Source organism: Odocoileus virginianus, unplaced genomic scaffold (assembly GCF_023699985.2).
Source record: "Odocoileus virginianus isolate 20LAN1187 ecotype Illinois unplaced genomic scaffold, Ovbor_1.2 Unplaced_Contig_38, whole genome shotgun sequence".
Classification (NCBI taxonomy): domain Eukaryota; kingdom Metazoa; phylum Chordata; class Mammalia; order Artiodactyla; family Cervidae; genus Odocoileus; species Odocoileus virginianus.
This window is the reverse complement of record NW_027224355.1, coordinates 168,399-190,242: the sequence shown is the minus strand read 5'-3', so window position 1 is coordinate 190,242 and position 21,844 is coordinate 168,399. Positions and strand designations below refer to the sequence as shown.

General features: G+C 37.5%; 1 protein-coding gene across 5 annotated transcripts in view; it reads left to right on the top strand.

Annotated features, from left to right (window-relative positions):
* The window catches only part of PPEF1 (protein phosphatase with EF-hand domain 1), a 140,443-nt gene that overhangs the window by 47,719 nt on the left and 70,880 nt on the right, over nucleotides 1–21,844 (top strand). For all 5 annotated transcript variants that reach the window (XM_070464633.1, XM_020891255.2, XM_070464634.1 and 2 more), the window contains 2 exons: nucleotides 17,396–17,523; nucleotides 20,145–20,205. In XM_070464633.1, the coding sequence (XP_070320734.1) occupies nucleotides 17,396–17,523; nucleotides 20,145–20,205 (189 nt within the window). The remainder of the gene's footprint in view (nucleotides 1–17,395; nucleotides 17,524–20,144; nucleotides 20,206–21,844) is intronic.

The following is a 21,844-nucleotide window of genomic DNA, read 5'->3' as shown; positions in this document are numbered from 1 at the left end:
TCTACAAAGGTGCAAACATCTTTCTTTCTAGAATTACCTCCATTTTTTAAAATCAAAGATAATGACAATAAAACTAATTTATTTGCATAATACTTGGCCTGATTATTTAGATAGGCGCAACAAGAATAGTAATTGACCATATGGGTTCTTTTTAAGACTGCTTTGCTGGAACCTTGTAAGTAAGGTACCAGGTCAACTTTTCTAAGGGACTTTATTGGCTCCATAAAGTCAACCTTAGTTCTTTAAAGCTGTCTGCTCCTATTTGAGTCTGTACATCTCTCTCAAGTATAACATTCCAGTTAAAGCTTTTGTAACCAGTGTTTCTGATTGTGTCCTGTTAAAAGGATCACAGATTCTCATTTAGCTTATGTAAATAACTATTTTGCCATAAAAAGAATGCTCAGGAGTCTCCAAAATTTGGAGGAATCAGGTAGGGAGAAAAAGTTAATGTTTGATATTTGTTTACAAAAGTGTATTTTACCAAATTGTTTTAAATCATAGATAGCTTAAGAGAAAAAGTTTCCTCAAATCTGGAAAAGCAAAACATTAAAGAACCAGCAGTGCTTCAAGCAAGAAGGAATAAAAATTATAATCACCCTTTTCAGTTCATTCATTTCTATGTTATTAATTCTCATTCTGCTTTAATCCATTTTCCCCCATTAGTTCTAGAAATTCTTACCCAATTCAGTATTTTTAAAAATTTTTTTTATTTATTTTAAATTTATTTTAATTGGAAGATAATTACAATATTGTGATGGTTTCTGCCATACATCAACATGAATCAGCCACAGGTATACATGTGTCCCCCCCATCCTGAACCCCCCTCCCACCTCCCTCCCCACCCTATCCCTCTGGGTTGTCCCAGAGCACTGGCTTTGGGTGCCCTGCTTCATGCATCAAACTCACACTGGCTGTCTGTTTTACATATGGTAATGTGTATGTTTCAGTGCTGTTCTCTCAAATCATCCCACCCTCTCCTTCTCCCACTGAGTCCAAAAGTCTGTTCTTTACATCTGTGTCTCCTTTGCTGCCCTGCATGTAGGATCATCAGTACCATCTTTCTAAATTCCATATATATGCATTAATATACAGTATTTGTCTTTCTTCTGACTTCACTCTGCATAACAGGCTCTAGGTTCATCCACCTCATTAGCACTGACTCAAATGCATTCCTTTTTATAGCTGAGTAATATTCGTTGTGTATATGTACCACACCTTCCTTTATCCATTCATCTGCCAATGGATATTTAGGTTGCTTTCATGTCCTAGCTATTGTGAATAGTGCTGCAGTTATCAGTGAGGTACATGTGTCTCTTTCAGTTCTGGTTTTCTTGGGATATATGCCCAGCAGTGGGATGCTGGATCCTATAGCAGATTTATGCCAAGTTTTTTAAGGAATCTGCCTGCTGTTCTTCATAGTGGCTGTACCAGTTTGCATTCCCACCAACAGTGTAAGAGAGTTTCCTTTTCTCCACACCCTCTCTAGCATTTATTGTTTGTAGACATTTTGATGATGGCCATTCTGACCAGTGTGAGATAACCAATTCAATATTATGATCTTAAAGTTATCAGAAACTTGTGTTTGCCAAATCCTTTCCATGAATCTCCTTGAAGATGGGTCACTTCTGCAGCAACATTTTTTTTTTCTTTTTTTTTTTTTCATTTTAATGTTTATTACTGCCAACTGATAAAACAACATAAATATGTGACTAATTTAATGACATGGATAAGAATAGTTTTCATTTAGTATTTCAGATATTCATTCTTGAATATTAATTATTGCTTGAATAAAGCAGATTACAATGTGAATTTTAATTCTGATTTACAAAATTCATGTTTATAGACGCTAACACTTATAAACACTATTTACATAAATTCATATTTGTGAATGGAAAGAACTTCATGGAAAAAAAGAACCAATTTAAAAAAAAGTTTCTATGTATATGCCATGAATCACATAATAACATATCATATCAAATAACATATCAAATATTTTGAATGAACAAAAAGCTTAAATAGGCATTTCTTAACTTTATCAAAGGCAAATAAATAAAAACTATCTGGCATTAAATGAATTTGTTATCAAAAGTCACTTGCTTTATTTCTGAAAGATATATGTATAAGGCTTAATCAAATCTCATCAGATTATTCCTTTATTTTGCTTACTACCTTTTTTTTTCCCCTTTATTTTTATTTATTTATTTATTTATTTTTTCCATTTATTTTTATTAGTTGGAGGCTAATTACTTTACATCATTACAGTAGTTTTTGTCATACATTGAAATGAATTAGCCATGGATTTACATGTATTCCCCATCCCGGTCCCCCCTCCCACCTCCCTCTCCACCCGATCCCTCTGGGTCTTCCCAGTGCACCAGGCCCGAGCACTTGTCTCATGCACCCAACCTGGGCTGGTGATCTGTTTCACCCTAGATAATATACATGTTTCAATGCTGTTCTCTTGAAACATCCCACCCCCGCCTTCTCCCACAGAGTCCACAAGTCTGTTCTATACATCCAAGTCTCCTTTTCTGTCCTGCATATAGGGTTATCGTTACCATCTTTCTAAATTCCATATATATGTGTTAGTATACTGTAATGGTCTTTATCTTTCTGGCTTACTTCGCTCTGTATAATGGGCTCCAGTTTCATCCATCTCATTAGAACTGATTCAAATGAATTCTTTTTAATGGCTGAGTAATATTCCATGGTGTATATGTACCATAGCTTCCTCATCCATTCGTCTGCTGATGGGCATCTAGGTTACTTCCATGTCCTGGCTATTATAAACAGTGCTGCGATGAACATTGGGGTGCACGTGTCTCTTTCAGATCTGGTTTCCTTGGTGTGTATGCCCAGAAGTGGGATTGCTGGGTCATATGGCAGTTCTATTTCCAGCTTTTTAAGAAATCTCCACACTGTTTTCCATAGTGGCTGTACTAATTTGCATTCCCACCAACAGTGTAAGAGGGTTCCCTTTTCTCCACACCCTCTCCAGCATTTATTGCTTGTAGACTTTTGGATAGCAGCCATCCTGACTGGCGTATAATGGTACCTCATTGTGGTTTTGATTTGCATTTCTCTGATAATGAGTGATGTTGAGCATCTTTTCATGTGTTTGTTAGCCACCTGTATGTCTTCCTTGGAGAAATGTCTGTTTAGTTCTTTGGCCCATTTTTTGATTGGGTCATTTATTTTTCTGGAGTTGAGCTGGAGGAGTTGCTTGTATATTTTTGAGATTAATCCTTTGTCTGTTGCTTCGTTTGCTATTATTTTCTCCCAATCTGAGGGCTGTCTTTTCACCTTGCTTATAGTTTCCTTTGTTGCAGCAACATTTTTGCAGAAGCATCTGAGTAAAATAATAACTGTAAATGACAGAAGACTTTAAAAAATGCCCGTTGTTAGAGATCTAATGAGAGAAATGTGGTTATTTCTGTGACACTCAGCATTGTAAAATGATAACTGGAATTATGATAATACTATTCCTGGACATTTCATTCAGACTTTAGGAATTGCATATGGTTTCTGGAACATTTATAACTTATACAACATAAAGGCTTAGTATTACTTCTTATTTGATGATTCTTGCTATGTAACTTAACATATCAAACAAGTCTGATTAGTTTAGCATCTTCATTTTTTTGAGGAGAGGAAACAGATCTCTTGAGATAGTCTAGAGGCCCTCTGGAAAATACCAAAGCTAGTTCCAGGTTAAAAAAACTTCATTCAGAATTTTATTTGGGGGAGGCTTGTCAGAATTTAAACAATTTCAAAACACTTGTCAAATAGGATCATAGGTCACTGAGAAATGATACTTAGTTATCCATTTAATCATAGCGACAAAGACTTTGCAGGAAAACACACTTATTTTTTTAAACACCTTCACTTCAGTTCAGTTCAGTTGCTCAGTCGTGTCCGACTCTTTGCGACCCCATGAATCACAGCACGCCAGGCCTCCCTGTCCATCACCAGCTCCCGGAGTTTACTCAAACTCATGCCCATCGAGTCGGTGATGCCATCCAGCCATCTCATCCTCTCTTGTCCCCTTCTCCTCCTGCCCTCAATCTTTCCCAGCGTCAGGGTCTTTTCCAATGAGTCAATTCTTCTCATGAGGTGGCCAAAGTACTGGAATTTCAGCTTCAGCATCAGTCCTTCCAATGAACACCCAGGACTGATCTCCTTTAGGATGGACTGGTTGGATCTCTTTGCAGTCCAGGGACTCTCAAGAGTCTTCTCCAACACCACAGTTCAAAAGCATCAATTTTTCGGCACTCAGCTTTCTTCACAGTCCAACTTTCACATGCATACATGACCACTGGAAAAACTGTAGCCTTGACCAGATGTGGACCTTTGTTGGCAAAGTAATGTCTCTGCTTTTTAATATGCTATCTAGGTTGGTCATAACTTTCCTTCCAAGGAGTAAGAGTCTCTTAATTTCATGGCTGCAGTCACCATCTGCAGTGATTTTGGAGCCCCCAAAAATAAAGTCTGACACTGTTTCCACTGTCTCCCCATCTATTTCCCATGAGGTGATGGGACCAGATGCCATGATCTTAGTTTTCTGAATGTTGAACTTTAAGCCAACTTTTTCACTCTCCTCTTTCACTTTCATCAAGAGGCTTTTTAGTTCCTCTTCACTCTCTGCCATAAGGGTAGTGTCATCTGCATATCTGAGGTTATTGATATTTCTCCCGGCAATCTTGATTCCAGCTTGTGCTTCTTCCAGCCCAGCATTTCTCATGATGTACTCTGCATATAAGTTAAATAAGCAGGGTGACAATATACAGCCTTGATGTACTCCTGATTTCCTATTTGGAACCAGTCTGTTGTTCCATGTCCAGTTCTAACTGTTGCTTCCTGACCTGCCTACAGGTTTCTCAAGAGGCAGGTCAGGTGGTCTGGTATTCCCATCTCTTAAACAACTTAGATCTTTAAAAAAATTTTTTTATTTTATATGGGGTATAGCCAATTAACAATGTGATAGTTTCAGGTGAACAGCAAAGGGACTCAGCCACACATATACATGTATCCATTCTCCCCCAAACTTCCCTCCCATCCAGGCTGCCACATAACACTGAGCAGAGTTCCATGTGCTATACAGTAGGTCCTTGTTGGTTATCCATTTTAAATACAGCAGTAAACACTTTAGATCTTTTAATAGAGAAGATTCAGCTTTCTTTAGTAATCAAAGACCTGATAAAGACAACGTGGCAAGTTATTTTGACAAAACACAGAATTTTTGTTTTCTAGGCAGATTATTTTAAAAGGTAAAGAAAAGCTTTTTTCAATGTCTTACTAAGAGAAGACAGGGGTTCCCTGGTGGCTCAGAGGGTAAAGAGTCTGCCTGCAATGTGGGAGACCTGAGTTCGATCCCTGGGTCAGGAAGATCCCCTGGAGAAGAAAATGGCAACCCACTCCAGTATTCTTGCCTGGAAAATCCCATGGACGGAGGAGGAGCCTGGCGGGCTACAGTCCATAGGGTCATAGAGAGTCAGACACGACTGAGCAACTTCACTTTGAAGAGAAGACAAAGAATCCAATAAAACCTGTCCTTTTAACAAAGAGAAAACCAAATTAAAAACTCATCATCTTTTTTTTTTAAATTCAATAAATTGATTTTAATCTTAGTCATCTTGACCACACATAAAATTGTTTTGTGAGATTTGGGGGCACAAATTTTTACAAAAACTTTCTTTTTTAGCATTCAAATCTTGTCCTATTTTTTTTTCTCTTTCTCCTGAAATAGTCTCACTTTAGGATAAAATTGCTTTCCTTTCCCTCAACAACATGTGTTTCCTTTCCTAATACCCTCTTTTGCTAAAAGCATACATCTTACTTTCTTTGTATACAGAGATAATTTCCCTGATTTTTAGTAGCTTTCATTACATATATTAGAATTCTTAACCCTTCAAAACCCTAATTTTATTGAAAATAAAGAAGTAACCAATTATGAACTCTTTTAGCATTCTGTTGTTTGGTAAATTTCTAAATACTTTTTATAATTTTTTATACTTTTTATAATTAAATTTTCACTCACTATATTTTTCAGTGTGGCAGAAGCTATGTTTACTAGGAGACCTAAATATCTTTAGTTTCCCTGTAAAAGGAAGCCAAAAGCAGTAAACCTATGTTCAGTAATCAGTATTTCGTTATTTTACCTTACTTGGAAATGATCTGGATATTTAGTGACTATGTATCATTTAGACTTTCCTGGTGTCTCAGACGGTAAAGCGTTTGCCTGCAATGCGGGAGACCTGGGTTGGGAAGATCCCCTGGAGAAGGAAATGGCAACCCACTCCAGTACTCTTGCCTGGAAAATCCCATGGACAGAGAAGCCTGGTAGGCTACAGTCCATGGAGTCGGACACGACTGAGTCACTTCACTTCACTTCATCCATCATTTAATTTAATTTAGCTTGGCAAAACTTTAAGGTTTCAAGTTACCAAAAAGATTTGGAGAAACCATTAAGGAAAGTTCACCTAAAAACTTTATCCCATTTGCATCCATTCAATTTACTTATTTCACTTAATTTGTATAAGTGCTTCATTTCTTTGAGCCAGTTAAATAGAGCTCTCTTACATATTAATTTTGGCAGTACCCTCTGAAGGTAGAAAATACTGTACATCTATAATACACACATAGACACACATAAATAGACAGTTGCTAGAAGGGACCTTATAGCTTCTGTTTTAAAATTACTGCCATGAATTGGGTACAGTAATTCACTAGTTGTAAAATAAATTTAATCTAAATTGTTTTTCTGGTAGGTAGAGCAAACTAAGGTTATCTGCTCAGGTGGGTAAAGCATTTTTACTAATATTTTTGGGGGAAGACACTTAGAAGATTTTTTATTTGCCTATTTTTTATTTGACCGTTTTCCCTTTCCTTTACCATAAGGAAATGGTCAAATGAAAAAGTTCATAGAACATTTATATCTCAAAGGTACAGAAAAAAGAATGCAAGTTCCGCTAAGGGGTACTTTGGTTTCCTAAGGCCAGATTTTTTTTTTTTTTTTTACAAAACTTACAAGCTTTTTGAGATAAATAGGGGAGGTTTAGTCAGTTCAGTTGCTCAGTCGTGTCCGATTCTTTGCGATCCCATGAACTGCAGCACGCCAGGCCTCCCTGTCCATCATCAACTCCTGGAATTTACCCAAACCCATGTCCATTGAGTCGGTGATGCCATCCAACCATCTCATCCTCTGTTGTTCCCTTCTCCTCCTGCCCCCAATCTTTCCCAGCATCAGGGTCTTTTCCAATGAGTCAGCTCTTCGCATCAGGTGGCCAAAGTATTGGAGTTTCAGCTTCAGCATCAGTCTTTCCAATGAACACCCAGGACTGATCTCCTTTAGGATGGACTGGTTGGATCTCCTTGCAGTCCAAGGGACTCTCGGTACATAGTTTCATTTTGGTTTGGTGGAGGAGACCTAAAAAAATATTCCTATCAGGCTCTGAATATCAGCTTTCACTTTCTGACCAACTTCTGACCATAGAGCTACTTTATTTTTTTTTCCATTTATTTTTATTCATAGAGCTACTTTATTTATTTATTTATTTTTAAAAACTTTTTTTTCCATTTATTTTTATTAGTTGGAGGCTAATTACTTTACATCATTGCAGTGGTTTTCGTCATACATTGAAATGAATTAGCCATGGATTTACATGTATTCCCCATCCTGGTCCCCCCTCCCACCTCCTACATAGAGCTACTTTAAAAAAATCCTTTTAAATATCTTGTCAGTTTTCACTTGGGACAAACAGTAAGCATTTACCAATTTTCAGTTGGGACAGGCAGTAAATGTTGACAACCCCTTGGACTTAAGAGGCATCCCCATAGAAGGTACAAAAATTTTTAATTTTTTTCTCTTTTTGGGTACTATAAGCAGTGATGTGGGAGAGCGGACTCTGGGAAGAATTCTCACCCTTAGTTGGCTTCTGCCAGTTTTCCCAGGATCCCATCGGCACACTCTGAAGGGGATTTAAAGTAGAGGGTATAGCTCCAATATCTACCATACGCCAAGATTTTTCACTAATTTAATTTTAGTTTCCTTTGGCTGTTTAAGGGAATAACATAGCAGTTTCCCCATAAAGTCCCTTAGAGTCTCATCAAGTCTGAGAGGGATCCACATGAGGGCCCTCCTTCAAGGGTAGATATGGGGTTGTAAGTCCAGTAACTTGGCCGACTTTCAAGGTCTTGTAGTCTCTTTAGAGTGGAAAGATGGTTTAGACTGAGGATTACTAGAAGGAGTACTCAACTAGAGGAGGAAAGGTGGGGGGTAGTACGAGTTGAATCTGTCTTGCAGTCTTTTGTTTTAGGTATCTCTTGTGTCTAATTTTTTGTTGGCCTTTTTCAGTGAATTTTTCAACGAAGCTATTCTGGAGTTATGAAAGCTTTTTGGAATTCTACATACCAATTAAAATAGATGTTCCATTTTGTTTGTTTAGGAACCCTGCTTTCAAGTGCACTTCTTAAATGATCTTATCTAATTGGAATGTTCCTCTTAATGGCCCTTGTAATTTCCCTGAGGGCTGGTAGCAGTTTAGTAGATCTTCAGTGGCAAATGAAGTTCAACCCACATTGCTGTCCAGCCATATCTCACTGCACCTGGGGTACAACCCACATTTCTTTCAGCCATATTTTGGGGCCCCTAACCTGATGGCTCTCAAACTAAGTTCCCAAGATCCAAAACAACAATCTTGTCTAATTCCAGGTTGTTTTTGATAAGATTTTGTCATTTTTTGTAGATATTTAAAACTTCACAAACCAGTTTTTAGACATAAACATATGTGTCAGAAAGTGGCACACTCAACTCCTTGAATTTAAGGACCCCCGTTGTTGTTATTTATTTATTTTTAGTTAAACCTTTGGATCTCTCAGAGCTAAGAAAGACGAATATGCTGCTGTATTGAAGATTGCGTGATGTTTTACAGTGTTAACTCATTACACAAATTTTCTTGAGGTTGGCAGGCAACCTAATGTCAATCTAACCCATTCAGTGACCACCTTGTCCTAACATGAGGGTATTTTAGAGTTAGGTGGCAAGTACTTTGATAGCTTTCGAAGTACTCGACTTATGCCCACCAATTTTCACAGCTTTTTTTTTTTTTTTTGGCTTCCAAGATTTCTATTAGCAGTAGCCTTTATCCATACAAAACAAGACAAACAGTCGTGTGCACTTCATCACAACAGCCATAACTGAGATGTTAACAGTGAACTGGCCAAGAGAAGGCACTGTGTGCGCTGCCAGCAATTCCCAAATTGGCAACTGGGAACTGGGGAAAAGTCACAGCAGGCAGACCCCCAAAATGAGGACTATGGATTGGCCTGGGTTTCCAAAAAGGGGTAATATATACTGGAAAACCAGTTAGATCAGGAGCTTCATGCAACGAGAGCAGAACTCAAAACAGAAAGGAAATTACCCACAGCCCTCAGAAGTGGTGAGAAAGACAGAACTCAGAAGTGTTTGTGAGTACCACACCTTTGTTTCTCATAGTCTCTAAAGTCATGGGAAGCCTCCTTCAGTCCTGCTGGTGCCACCACCAAATCTGTTAAAAAAAAAAAAAAAATTCAACTGAGTAAATTTGAAGATCTAATTGACTTTTTTCAAAGATTCATGAATCTGGCAGCATCCTATCTAGAAAATAAAAAGCTTCAAAAAGCTGTAGAAGAGCAGAGGTTTTTAAAGGCAGAAAGGGGTAAGATAAAGAAGTCATAAGCAAAAAGAAAGGAATATTTCAGGCAAAGTGACCTTTCTTTGGGAGAAGATAGGCATCTATCAGATTGATTACCTTACTAGTGCTGGCCAGGAAATTCTAGGCTGGTTAAGATTACATTCCCTGGAGAGGCTGAAAATACAGTTAGGTTAGGTATTATGTCTTGGTTTATTGACATGGAGCTTAGCACAGATCTCTCCATTTTGGGCCTGTTGTTTCTTTTTTAACAGAAGCAAATATTTCTTTAATTCTTGTAATATCTAGTTAACTTAGCTGTTTTAAAAAATCTAACAAATCAAACTATTCATAGCTTCATGAGGCATCCCTTCCCTTTACCCCTGGCCCTGTATCCCCCCAACTCCACTATTTCCTAGTGTTAACTTCTTTCTAATGCTATATATTTGAATTTGGGACTTTCATGGAAAAACAATGAACACCACTGTTTCCTTTATCTTTGTTGTTCTTTAGAGAATTTTCTGAAAGAAAATTTAGAGGGGTCCTTGTCATCCTTCTTACTATTACTGGAAGATGCTTGGTTATAATTGCCATCAAGCATTCTCTACTGGCACTGTGTAGTCTAGCAAAAATCCCTGTGACCTGGGACCTCTTTCATTTTCCTCTTTAGTGAAATGGGACATTGGATAAGACATTCTTTAAAGTTCTTTCCACTCAAAGGAGAGTCACTGTACTCTATAGTTACAGGTGACATGTAGACATAAGAGACGTTGATTTTCCCCTTTTGCCTCGCTTGCTCATTCCCTTTAGCTTGCTACTCCGTTAACATTTTCACAGGTTCTAGTGCCTTTCCTTTTTTTTTTTTTTTTTGAAGAGGGAATTTGACCATTCTGCTTTGTTTTTCTGCCACCATCTTATTTTTAAAAATTGGAAACCTTCAGAGAAGATGAAAGAGTAATACAGTGGATATACATATACTTTACCTAGATTCACAAGTTGTTAATTTACCATTCTCTCTCTCCCTCTTTTTTCTCTCTCCCTCCCTCCTTTCTCTCTGGCTCCATTGCCCTCTCTATTTGAAAGTAAGTTGTAGACATCATGGTATTAACCTCTGTATACTTTACCATTAATGTCCTAAATGGACAGGAGCGATGCTGAAGCTGAAACTCCAGTACTTTGGCCACCTGATGCGAAGAGCTGACTCATTTGAAAAGACCCTGATGCTGGGAAAGATTGAGGGCAGGAAGAGAAGGGGACGACAGAGGATGAGATGGTTGGATGGCATCACCAACTCAATGGACATGGGTTTGGGTGGACTCCAGGAGTTGGTGATGGACAGGGAGGCCTGGCGTGCTGCAGTCCATGGGGTCGCAAAGAGTCAGACACGACTGAGCAACTGAACTGAGTGTCCTAAAAGAGGCATATTCTCTTACATAACTATAATACTATATTACACTGAAAAAATTAACAGAGTAATATTTTCTGGCATATTATTCATATTCAGAATTCCCCAGTTGTGCAGAAGTGCCCTTTGTAGCTGTGTTTTCTTTCCCTTTGGAAGAAGAGCCTTGCCTAGCCTTCTTGTTCCCTCCATCCACTCTGCTTTCTCTCCTTTTCCGAGCTTGCCCCTGAAGGGTGCATTCACACCGCTGTCTCCTATATTTTTATTTATCCCACCCTGTGGAATATGATTTAGACAAGTTCTTGAATGACCTCGAAATCCCATGGAGCATTTTCAGTACTTATTTTGCTTGACTTCCTGGCAATACCTGGCCCTCCTGTATACTCCCATCTTAAAATACTTAATGGCCCTTAGCTTCAGTGACAGCCTCTTCTCCTGGTTTTCCTATTATGTCTCTGTTTGAACTGTTTATGAGAGCTCCATTTTCTCCCAACTTTTAAATATTGGGGCTCCTCTGGGTTTCTCTCGGCTCTCTTACTTGGTCACTCTAATGCTCTCCTTGGGTGACTTTACTCCTGTGGCTTTAATTATCATCAGTATGTCAAAGCTGCTGTATCTTTATTTTCAGCTCATATCACATACTATAAACTCTGGTTTGTTGGCCTCAATTGGGAATCATTTTAGACAAGTACATTTCTTTGTAAAAGGAGACTGTTGTCTCCATCTGAAATTACGATCCCTCTCAATAACAATTTTTAGTTACTTTTTAATATGATAACATGTTGGCCTTATTGTTTATGTAGGATTGACACTACAAACAGTTATTGCTTACATGAAACAGGCAAATAAAAAGCCAATCAACCTTTTTGTTCTTTATACCGCTTAAATTCATCTTCATCTTTTCCCTTTTTACTGTGTGATTAATCCATCTTTGCTTTAGAGATGTCAAGTATGATGAGACTCTGACATTGACTCTTTAGATAGCCACTCTAGTACTTTAGAACGTAGAAGGTAGTGCTGAAAGGATATGAAGTCCCACTTCTTTACTTTTTTGGGCCAAATTTCAGCCTTGACTAAATTCACCAAGAAGCCAGCCTTATAGTTGGATCCTGTTAATTACTAGAAAATCCTGTTACAGATACATATCAATTCAATATAAGAAAGGGCAGTACCTCAGCCTTAATTGCCAATTTTAGGTATACCTTGTTTTATCACACTTTGCTTTATTGTGCTTTGCAGATATTGTATTTTTTTTACAAAATGAGGTTTGTAGCAATCCTATTGGCACCATTTTTCCGGCAGCATTTGTTCACTTCATGTCTCTTTGTGTCACATTTTGACAATTCTGACAGTATTTTCAACCTTTCCATTTTCTTATGGTTGTTAACAGTGATCTGTGATCAGTGATCCTTAATGTTACTATTGTAATTGTTTTGACATTTTTTAGCAATAAAGTATTTTTTAAATTAAGGTATGTACATTTTTAAAGACTTAATGCTATTGTACGCTTAGTAGGATACATATAGTATAAACACAACTTTTATATGTACTGGGGAAAAATTTATGTGACTCTCTTTATTGCATTATTTATTGTATTGTGGTTGTCTGGAACCTAAATCTCTCCAAGGTATGCCTGTGTTTCCTGTAATCAGAACACTTTTCTATATGATTATGGCTTTATACTGCGTTATCTTTCTAGCAGCTGCAAGATTTGAAGATTTAATGCTAATTATATTTGATCTTGGGTGAATGAATGTGGCAGTATAACTCCAATTAGTAATTAATAACAAAGAAGACGTAAAACAAAATTGTAGTTAAGGTATTTAATTTTTTTTCTTGAGTGAGGATTAAAGGTTGTTATTGAATTGTTGAGTACAGCATACTTCTTACAAGAAAGTATTTTAGTGATTTAAAATAATAGTAAATCTTTTACATAGCTAAATTTATTATACAATAATTATTTTAAAAATTTGTATTTTTATGATAATGATTGTATTCTGCTGCTCCTTTTCAGCTGCTCCCTCCCATTTCCTGGCTCCCATGGCCACCTGGAACACCTAGACCTCTCTGGGATCTTTATGATCAAATGATCGTTATCCTGTTCTCATAATCTCTCAATTTTCATTGAATCTTCTGGACTTCCCATTGTCTCTGTATCCCCACCCCTTCTTATCTTCACTTTTATCCCCACCCATTTCTCCCCATCTTCTGTTGGCTATTCCTTGAACCAGTTAACAAATGTACACAGTAGTCATGTTTTAGGCCATTTAAAGGAAGAGTAATAGGTGAATTGTTTGTTCCTAGACCAGTTGCTAGCAAACTTTGGCTATATTTTCTTTTTTTAATTATTAAATTTATTAATTTATTTTAAAATGAAACAAAGATGAATATTTTTAATGGTAAAAGGTAAAATTCACAAAGAAGATAGACATCTATTTCTTCTGATTTTTGCTTTTGTCTAATGGTTTATGATGGCTATAGTTTCTTGATGGGAAAGCCAAGGATATTAGTAATTGACTTGGATTTTTCTACAAGGATAATTCAGATTTTTTTTTTTTTGAGTAGCCTTTAGAATTTGTCTTCTGTGCCCAGAAGGTTCTGATTTGAGTGTTCACAATTTCACATCCTATTTTATCCTTTAATGGTTATTTTCAGTTTTGCTATAGGCTTGGTAGGCTGCAGCTGGGGCATTACAAAAAAAAAAAAAAAACGAGGAATGAATTAGAGTATTTTATAATTGGAAAGAATCTTAGAGATATATAATTCCAAATTCTCATTGTTCATATGAGAAATTGAGGACCAGAGAGGTAAGTGATTTGCCTGAGGTTACACAGTTGGCACCTGGTTGAGTTAGGACCTAAATGGAAATCTCCAGATTACAAATTCAGAACTTATTTTTATTATCCCATGTGAATGGGTTGGTGGGTGGGCAAGCGTGTGAGTAATTAAAAAGTCAGAGAAATGACTTCTATTTCTTCCCCTTCTCTGACTGGAAGGCCAGATGTTTCCAAGAATAATAAAACTATGATCTCTTTTGTCATTTGGAAAAGTGATAGTTTTGTTTAAAGTATCTGTCATTGTTTGAAGACTGGACCTCAAGCTTTCCTCTTATTTCTTTCTTGTTTAAGAAAAATGCTTTCCAGGGACAAGGATGCTGTATTGTGCGCTTGCTGGCAGGGATGCCAGGGTTTGTGGAGGAGCGAGCCTCGCAGGGTCCCTGCCTTGCTTGCTGCTCAGGAAGCAGGCTTTGTGACCATCTCCTGTCTGCTGGGCGTGTATGTGCTTTGACCTGTTTTTCCCATGAAGTTGGAAGTCTCACTGGGACAGCCATACACTCTAGCAGATGGCAGATACCTGTAAACAAAAGTGACAGTGAAAACTGTGGTCCCAGAATTGAGCCATACCCTAGTCTCTCTGTGCTTTGAACGGCTGAGGCAAGAGACGCTTTCCCTCCTTGTTTAAAGTCTTTTGCTTCTAGATGGTTCATTCTTTTTCCAATTCATTTGAATTCATTTTAATCAGCTGTATCACACTCGTTTCTCTCCCCTGACTTAAAGTTACATTAAATATTCGCTCATCCTGTTGCCTCCTCAGGAGGCCTCTGCCAGCAGAATTTCAAAAGCTGAGTCTTTAAATGCCTTATCATTCTGAATATAAAACTTCTTATTTAAAGGACTGTCGAATAAACTCCTATTTAAAAAACCAAACGAAGCATAAGATTCACCAATTAGCATGAAGAGAAACACAAGACAGTAAGTTTTAACTGAACAGTAATTTAATTCATTCATTCAGTCATTTAATAAATATTTATTGCACATTTACTATGTTCCAGGGATGGTTCCAGACCCAGGGGACATAGCAGCTAACTCTGTGGACCAAAATCCCAGCTTTAATGGAGATTACATTCTAGTGAAAGGAGACAGTAATAAATGGGTGAAACATATGCTCTATCAGATGGTGACACGTGCTGTGGAGAGAAAATAAAGGAGATAGGCAGTGGGGGGTTGGGTGCCATTTTACAAGGGGTAGTCAGGAAAGGCCTCACTGAGAAGGTGATGTTTGAGCCAAGACTGTGGACTGTGAGGGAGCCTTGTGCATCCTGGTTTGCACGGCTGTTTTGGCTCTTGGTTTCTGAGATGGTAACCTGTTTGTTCACAGTAGTTTGTGAATTTGTAAATGAAATACTACATATAATTAGAAAGTCTTTGAGGGTACTAGAAGTTTCTAGCCTCTCTGAAGCTGAAGTTTCCTTATGTGTAACATGGAGATGATAATACTTGTGAGACTAAATGTCTTATAGTAGACTATTGAACTTATGGTGCTACTTTGCTCTACTGTTAGTTATAGAAATAACAATAAATTTGATTTTTGTTTTGTTTTGTTAATACTAAACAGAAGAGACTTTAGTGGTCATTTATTCTACTACATCACTATGCAGATGAAAAGGCACTGAAAAGATCAATGGCTCTATGGAAGTTAAGATCTTGAGCTATGGGGTCATTGAGACCTGGGTTCAATTCATTGCTGTCCATTTCCACTTACTGGCTACGTGCCCTTAAGTAAGTCTCCCCTAGCTTCACAGAATGGCAAGGACTGAGTACAGAGATGAGTTCCTTGCCTGGCCCTCAGTACGTGCCCAGTAAATAGCCCTGGAAGAGTTCTGTTATGCTTGGTGAGCAGAGAGCCCCTGAGATGGGAGTTGGTTGATCATGATGATGACTGCCCCACAGAAGAGACCTTGCAGGTGTGCCTGGGCTGCACATAATGATATGGTAAGAACACTTGAGTTTTCCTACATTGTACTGCCAATTACTTGCTTTGTGATATTGAACGTCACTTGATTTCTTCTCCCTGTGGTTTTCCCCTGTCAAGGTAATGATACTTGACCTTATGCCTATTTCCTGGGCTTTTCTGGAAGCTGAATAATGAAATGACAGTCTCTGGAACCTGATAGCCTTGGAGAAGTTCATAAACAGACACCCTCAAATGACTAGTGTATGCTCGTTGTACCACAGCGGTACTAAACTGAGAGGCTGGATCGCTGCTTTCCGAACTCAAATTGTTCTTGTTAGAGTCAACTCTTAATTCTTATGTGCTAACTGGGAAAAATTATAATCTGAATAAAAGGAGCCAGCTGGTGTTGATTACTCGTCATTCTAAAAGTTGAGCAAGGCATAAGAGACTATAGTTTAAATCTCATTATCTCTCACCTGATTTCTTTCTTCAAAGCTGTGAAGCTGCAGGATGGTTCAGAGGCTCCCAGCCCCAGAAGAGAGCCAGTGTGCCTGAATAATCTACAAGAAAGACAATACTTGTCATTATAGTTGCCATTTATTTATCAAGTGTTTTACACTGGGCATTGGACTAAACTGTTCACCTATGGTATCTCATTTCATCCTCATAGTAACTCTGTGAAGGAAGAGGGGGGAGTGTTCTTTTATCAGTTGAATCACAGGTGAAGAAGGTGGAGTGAATCATACTTCTCAGTATGTTGTACATTGTCATACTGGTCTGCGCAAGACTGTTTCTTAGGGTAATTCACTAGCTTATTCCCCTTTAACTGTGTACTCTTATGCTCATTCATTCACCCACCCCTCACAAATAACCGATCTCTTATTTTTAGTATCTTTTCCTTTCTGTATATTCTTATGAAACATATCTTGTGGTTTCATGTGTGTTTAAAATTTATATAAAATGGTATGTTATATTTCATTCTGTCTCTAATTTTCTAATAACTGTTCTGACTGAAGTACTATATTTTTAAGACCCATCCACATTGTAATATATTGCTTCCAGTTGTGGCATAATACTCCATGGTGTGCATCCACCACAATCACATCTTCTCCTTCCTAGCAGTGGACAGCCAGGCTGCATTGGTGTCAAACTCCCTATTGCCACCAACAAAGAATTACTGTATCCCTATATGTCTCCTTTATGACCTGTGTGAGAATTGCTTTGGGGTATATAGTGAAGGATGTAAATTGCTACTTCATAGGGCATGCATAGACTTCATATGCCTAAGTAGTGCCGGAGAAGGAAACTAAAGCTGTGAAAGCTCTAATAACTTTCCCGAAATCGCATAGACAGTAATCAGCAGAGATAGGATTAAAAAATTCTACTCTAATGGCTATGTTATCATTAGTCCTATTTGAGACTTGAGGACATTGTACAAAAGCATAAAGTTACATCTCATTGTCTGTAGTTTTTATGTTCTTAGAACCTAGGAATCCAGGTGGACTGATTTTTTTTCTGAAGCACCTATCGGTGCCCCCATAGCTCCATAGTAACTGTTTTTCTTTGTCTTTCACATCCTGTGGGTCTGCAGCACTAAAAGCCGCATTAGTCATACAGAACTGGTACCGAGGTTACAGAGCCCGATTGAAGACCAGACAACGCTATGCCCTCACCATCTTCCAGTCCATCGAATACGCTGATGAGCAAGGCCAGTTGCAGGTCTGTTTTGCAAGCTTGTCTCTTCTTTTGATAAAATGCTTCTCTTTACTCCTGTTGTTGAAAGCATGAAAGGTTGAGTCCATTTTAACAGTGGAGGAACCTTGGTGAAAGACTTTTATAGAGGATATAGTGACATTGTTTTGGAACTAGCTATTGAGAGAGTATGATTTGGGAACAGGATGGTTTTTTTCAGTTCTGAAGTTCATATTTTTAAGACAGCTGCTAGATGTCCAGCTAACTAATAAATGGTCTTCTTTTTTTCAATATGTGCCCTATTAGTAAAGTTGCTACTTCATGAAGTAAAAAATACTTTAAGGAGTTAAATAAATGGAAGAATTTCCTGGGGTCAAACATAGGAAAATTCTAGAAGAAAATATAGATGGGTGGGGAAAGACTTTTTCAAGCTTTCAAAAGCAATATGTAAATCCAACTTTAACGATAAAATGATCTCAGAAAGATCTACAATATGTTTGTTAATGAAAAATCAACTTGTGGAACAATATGAAGAATTTTATCCCATATATGTGAAAGAAAATGCAACATACAGTAAAAGTTTGGAAAATGATATACAGTAAACATTTACTGTGTCTTATTTCTGGGAAGAAGCGTGGTATTGGTAGGTGAGAGGGGACTTCTTATTTTTATTCTGTATCATTTGTATTTTTCAACAATCATATATTTATAAATGTATCACACAATATAATTTAAGTAAAATGTTATATGAAAATAATAAATATAACTAAAAGTAATTAAAATTTCAAAAAGAATTAAAGAAATTTCTGAATTTATTCTTGGTAGCTATAAAAATTATATACTATGATTTAGTCAGATATTCCCTTAACAGTTTACAGCACTGACTGTCCTTTTAAGCACTGTAGAATATAGTGACGGAGATTAAGGGAGAGTGAGCTCTTAAATTGATATGCTTTATACACAAATGTTCCAGTATTAGTACATTCTTTAAATATTGAGTCTTTTTTAATAACAAATTTATCGGGGTATAATTCACCCATTTAAAGTAGACAATTCAGTGGCCTTTAGTTTATTCACAAAGTTGTGTAATCACCACCACAATATAATTTAGAACACTTTCATCACTACCCCCTTCAACAACAAAAAAAATCTCTACGCTCATTAGCACTCACTCCCCATTCCTGCCCTCTGCCTTCCCTGACAACTGCTAATCCGTTTTTTGTCTTTCTGGATTTGCCTTTTGTGGCCATTTCAAATAAATAGAGTCACACAGTATGGGATCTTTTGTGACTGGCTTCTTTCACTGAGCATAATGCCTTCAAGGTTCATCCATGTTATAGCATGTGTCAGTACTTCATTCCTCTTTATTGCTGAACGTTATTCTGTTATATAGATCTAGGACATTTTATCCTTTCCTCAGTGGATACATCATTTGGGTTGCTTTAACTTTTTTTTGTCTATTATGAATAATGCTGCTATGAATATTTGTGTGCTAGTTTTTCTGTGAACATATTTTTTTCAGTTCTCTTAGGTATATACCTAGGGGTGGAATTTCTGGATCATTGAGTGAGTCTGTGTTTAACTTTTTGAGTAATTACTAAACTGTTTTCCAAAGCAGCTGCACCATTTTACATTCCCACCAGCAGTGTATGAGGGCTTTAATTTTGCCACATCTGTGTCAACATTATTATTTATGTTTTTGATGATAGTCATCCTAGTATATGTGAAGTGGTGTCTTATATGTGATTTCTATTGACTCTTAATTGACAAATCCATCAACAGCTTTAAAATCATACATTTTGGTATTTGTATGGAAGGTTTTCCTTCCCAGATCTACTCCCAGATTGATAAGGTTCCTTAGTGTTCACTCTTCATAGGAGATCAGGCTTGGAAGTTACTTGTGCTGTATACATGCAGATCTTTGCAGATAATTTGTAGTCACAGAGGCAGTATCTTGGTGATGGTTGGAATGCTGGTAGATTTCCGTCTTTCCTTCCTCCCTCCTTCCCTTCCTTCCTTTCCCAAATATGTTTGACATTTAAGAATATCTCTTAAAAAAAAGAAAGAATATCTCTTACTCTCACCATCAAAAGAAGAACATAATGAAAAAAAAATCTAGTAGCTGTCTTAGATTGGTTTCTTAGAATCAGAGTCTGAGATAGGGCTTCTTGTACAAGTGACTTCCTGAGAGGGCATTCACAGGAAAAACCTGTAAGGGAGCGTGAAAAGCAAGACAGGATGGAGGGAAAAGCTAGGCAAAAATATGGTTTCTGGAGAAGTCTGACCTCAGCCTGATCCTGTTGGGAGATCTGAAGTGTGAAATGTGTCAGATTGTCCCACCAATGGCAACGGAGGCGGTGGTCTGGGCTGTGATACCCTTGCTTCAGTTAGTCATTTCCTATGGGCAGTGCCCCAGGAGGGGGATATCGGATATCCTAAGCAACTCTGCAGGGGTAGTACTGCCCATCGGCTGAGGAAAGTCCTGGGGAGGAGGAGGGCCGTCAAAGACGGGACCCAGTAGCATCTATGGCAGCTTGGAGATGAGAACCTCAGAGAAGTAAAGGGGACTCACATGGAACACCAACAACGTTTGCCACAGTACCTGTTTGGGGTTCATTAATTGATAGGTGTATTTTTATTTTGTACAGCTCTCCAAATTCTTCTCCTTCATGTTGGAAAACTATACACGTGTGCAGGAGAAAGAGCCAGGTAAGTAGAAACTCTAGTCTTTTGAAAAGCAGTCATTAAATATTGAATTGTCTCATCAAGGAATGTGAACTCTGAAAATGGGAGAACACTAAGAAATTTAAAAGATATTGTCTATGTGACACCAAACAACTGGTGAAATCAGTTCAACTGGCTTTTTCCATCCGATTGGTGTCAACTAAATGACCAGTTTGTTTATTAAAAAAAAAAATTAGATTTCATTCTACTTTAGTGTGTTGAGTATCTTCTCTGAACCACAACCTACTGATGTACAGTAGTAACTTAGTAAAGAAGATCTTATTTCTTATCCATAGAACTTTTGTGCTGAGAGATCAAAATATCTTGAATATTTCATGAAACAGATCTGAGGGGGTATGGAAGATTAAACATAGTGGGCACCATCATGTCTCTGTTTTCTCCATAGCTAGCTAGCTGTCAGTCTGTCTATTTGTCTGTCATTTATTTAGTGATTCTGGAATGATAACTAAATAAATCATTTCAGATATAGACAATATAAGTGTGATTCAAAATGATTTTAAAACTATAGTTATTTACAAGCCATGTATTCCTCTTGCAAATTAATCTGCCTGTTGTTATTGTCAAGGTAGACACTTGACTTAGAAACCTGTTCTTCTTTAATTTGGACCAGCTATTTTTTGCTCTAGTTAAAAATGTGTATGACATCTAAGAGCATCTTTTAATCTATTGGGCGCCTTTCAAAGTGGCAAAAGAATGGTGTTTTAATGGTATGCTCTGAGCTAAGTACATATGTGTGAAACTAATTGAAGCATTTAATGATCTGTAAAAGGTTTCTGAATGGTAGAATAGCCAAACTGGAGGAGTGGGGAGTGGGTGGAAGTGGGCATTTTGCCATTTTTTTTTCTTTTAGATAATTACAATTTGAAGACAGTTTTTTGTGCTTTGTGTTCTTTGGCAAAAACATTTCTGAGAGGAAATATAATAATGATGGGATGAAATAGCCCTCTTTCTGCTAATGACCTAATATTTTAATCTGGACTATGCATCAGAATCACTGAACGGAGATTCGTAACTACAGGTGGCTGGGTTCCAGCCCAAAGATATTTACTCAGGCTCCGTATTTCTAAAAATCTGCTTTTAAAAAAATTCTGTAAGTGATTTAAAAGTATTTTTAAAATTTTATCAGAGAAGGGGACAGTGGTTTATAATCTTATGTAAACTTCTGTGGAAGTTACAGAAAAGTACACAAATGATAAATATATAGCTTAATCAGTTTTCTCCCAGTAAACTCAGCCTTGTAACATGCCCCCAGAACAAGAAGCAGAGCATCATCAAAACCATGGAACCCCCCTCCCGTCTTCCTATACTCACCACCCAGTCCCTGCACCCCGCCACTTCTTTTCTGCCTCCTAGCTTAGTTTTGCTTGTTTGTGAACTTCTCTGTATAAATGAAAGCATATCGTCTGCTTCTTTTACTCGACTTCATATTTGTGAGAGTCATCCATCTGGTCATTCTTATTGCTGAGTAATAATTAGTTTTATGAATATACCAAAATTTATCCATTCTACTGTTTATAGACATTTGAGTTGTTTTCAGTTTTGATAATTTAAATGGTGCTACTATGCACATTGTTGTACCTGTCCTTTTTAGTGAACACATGTA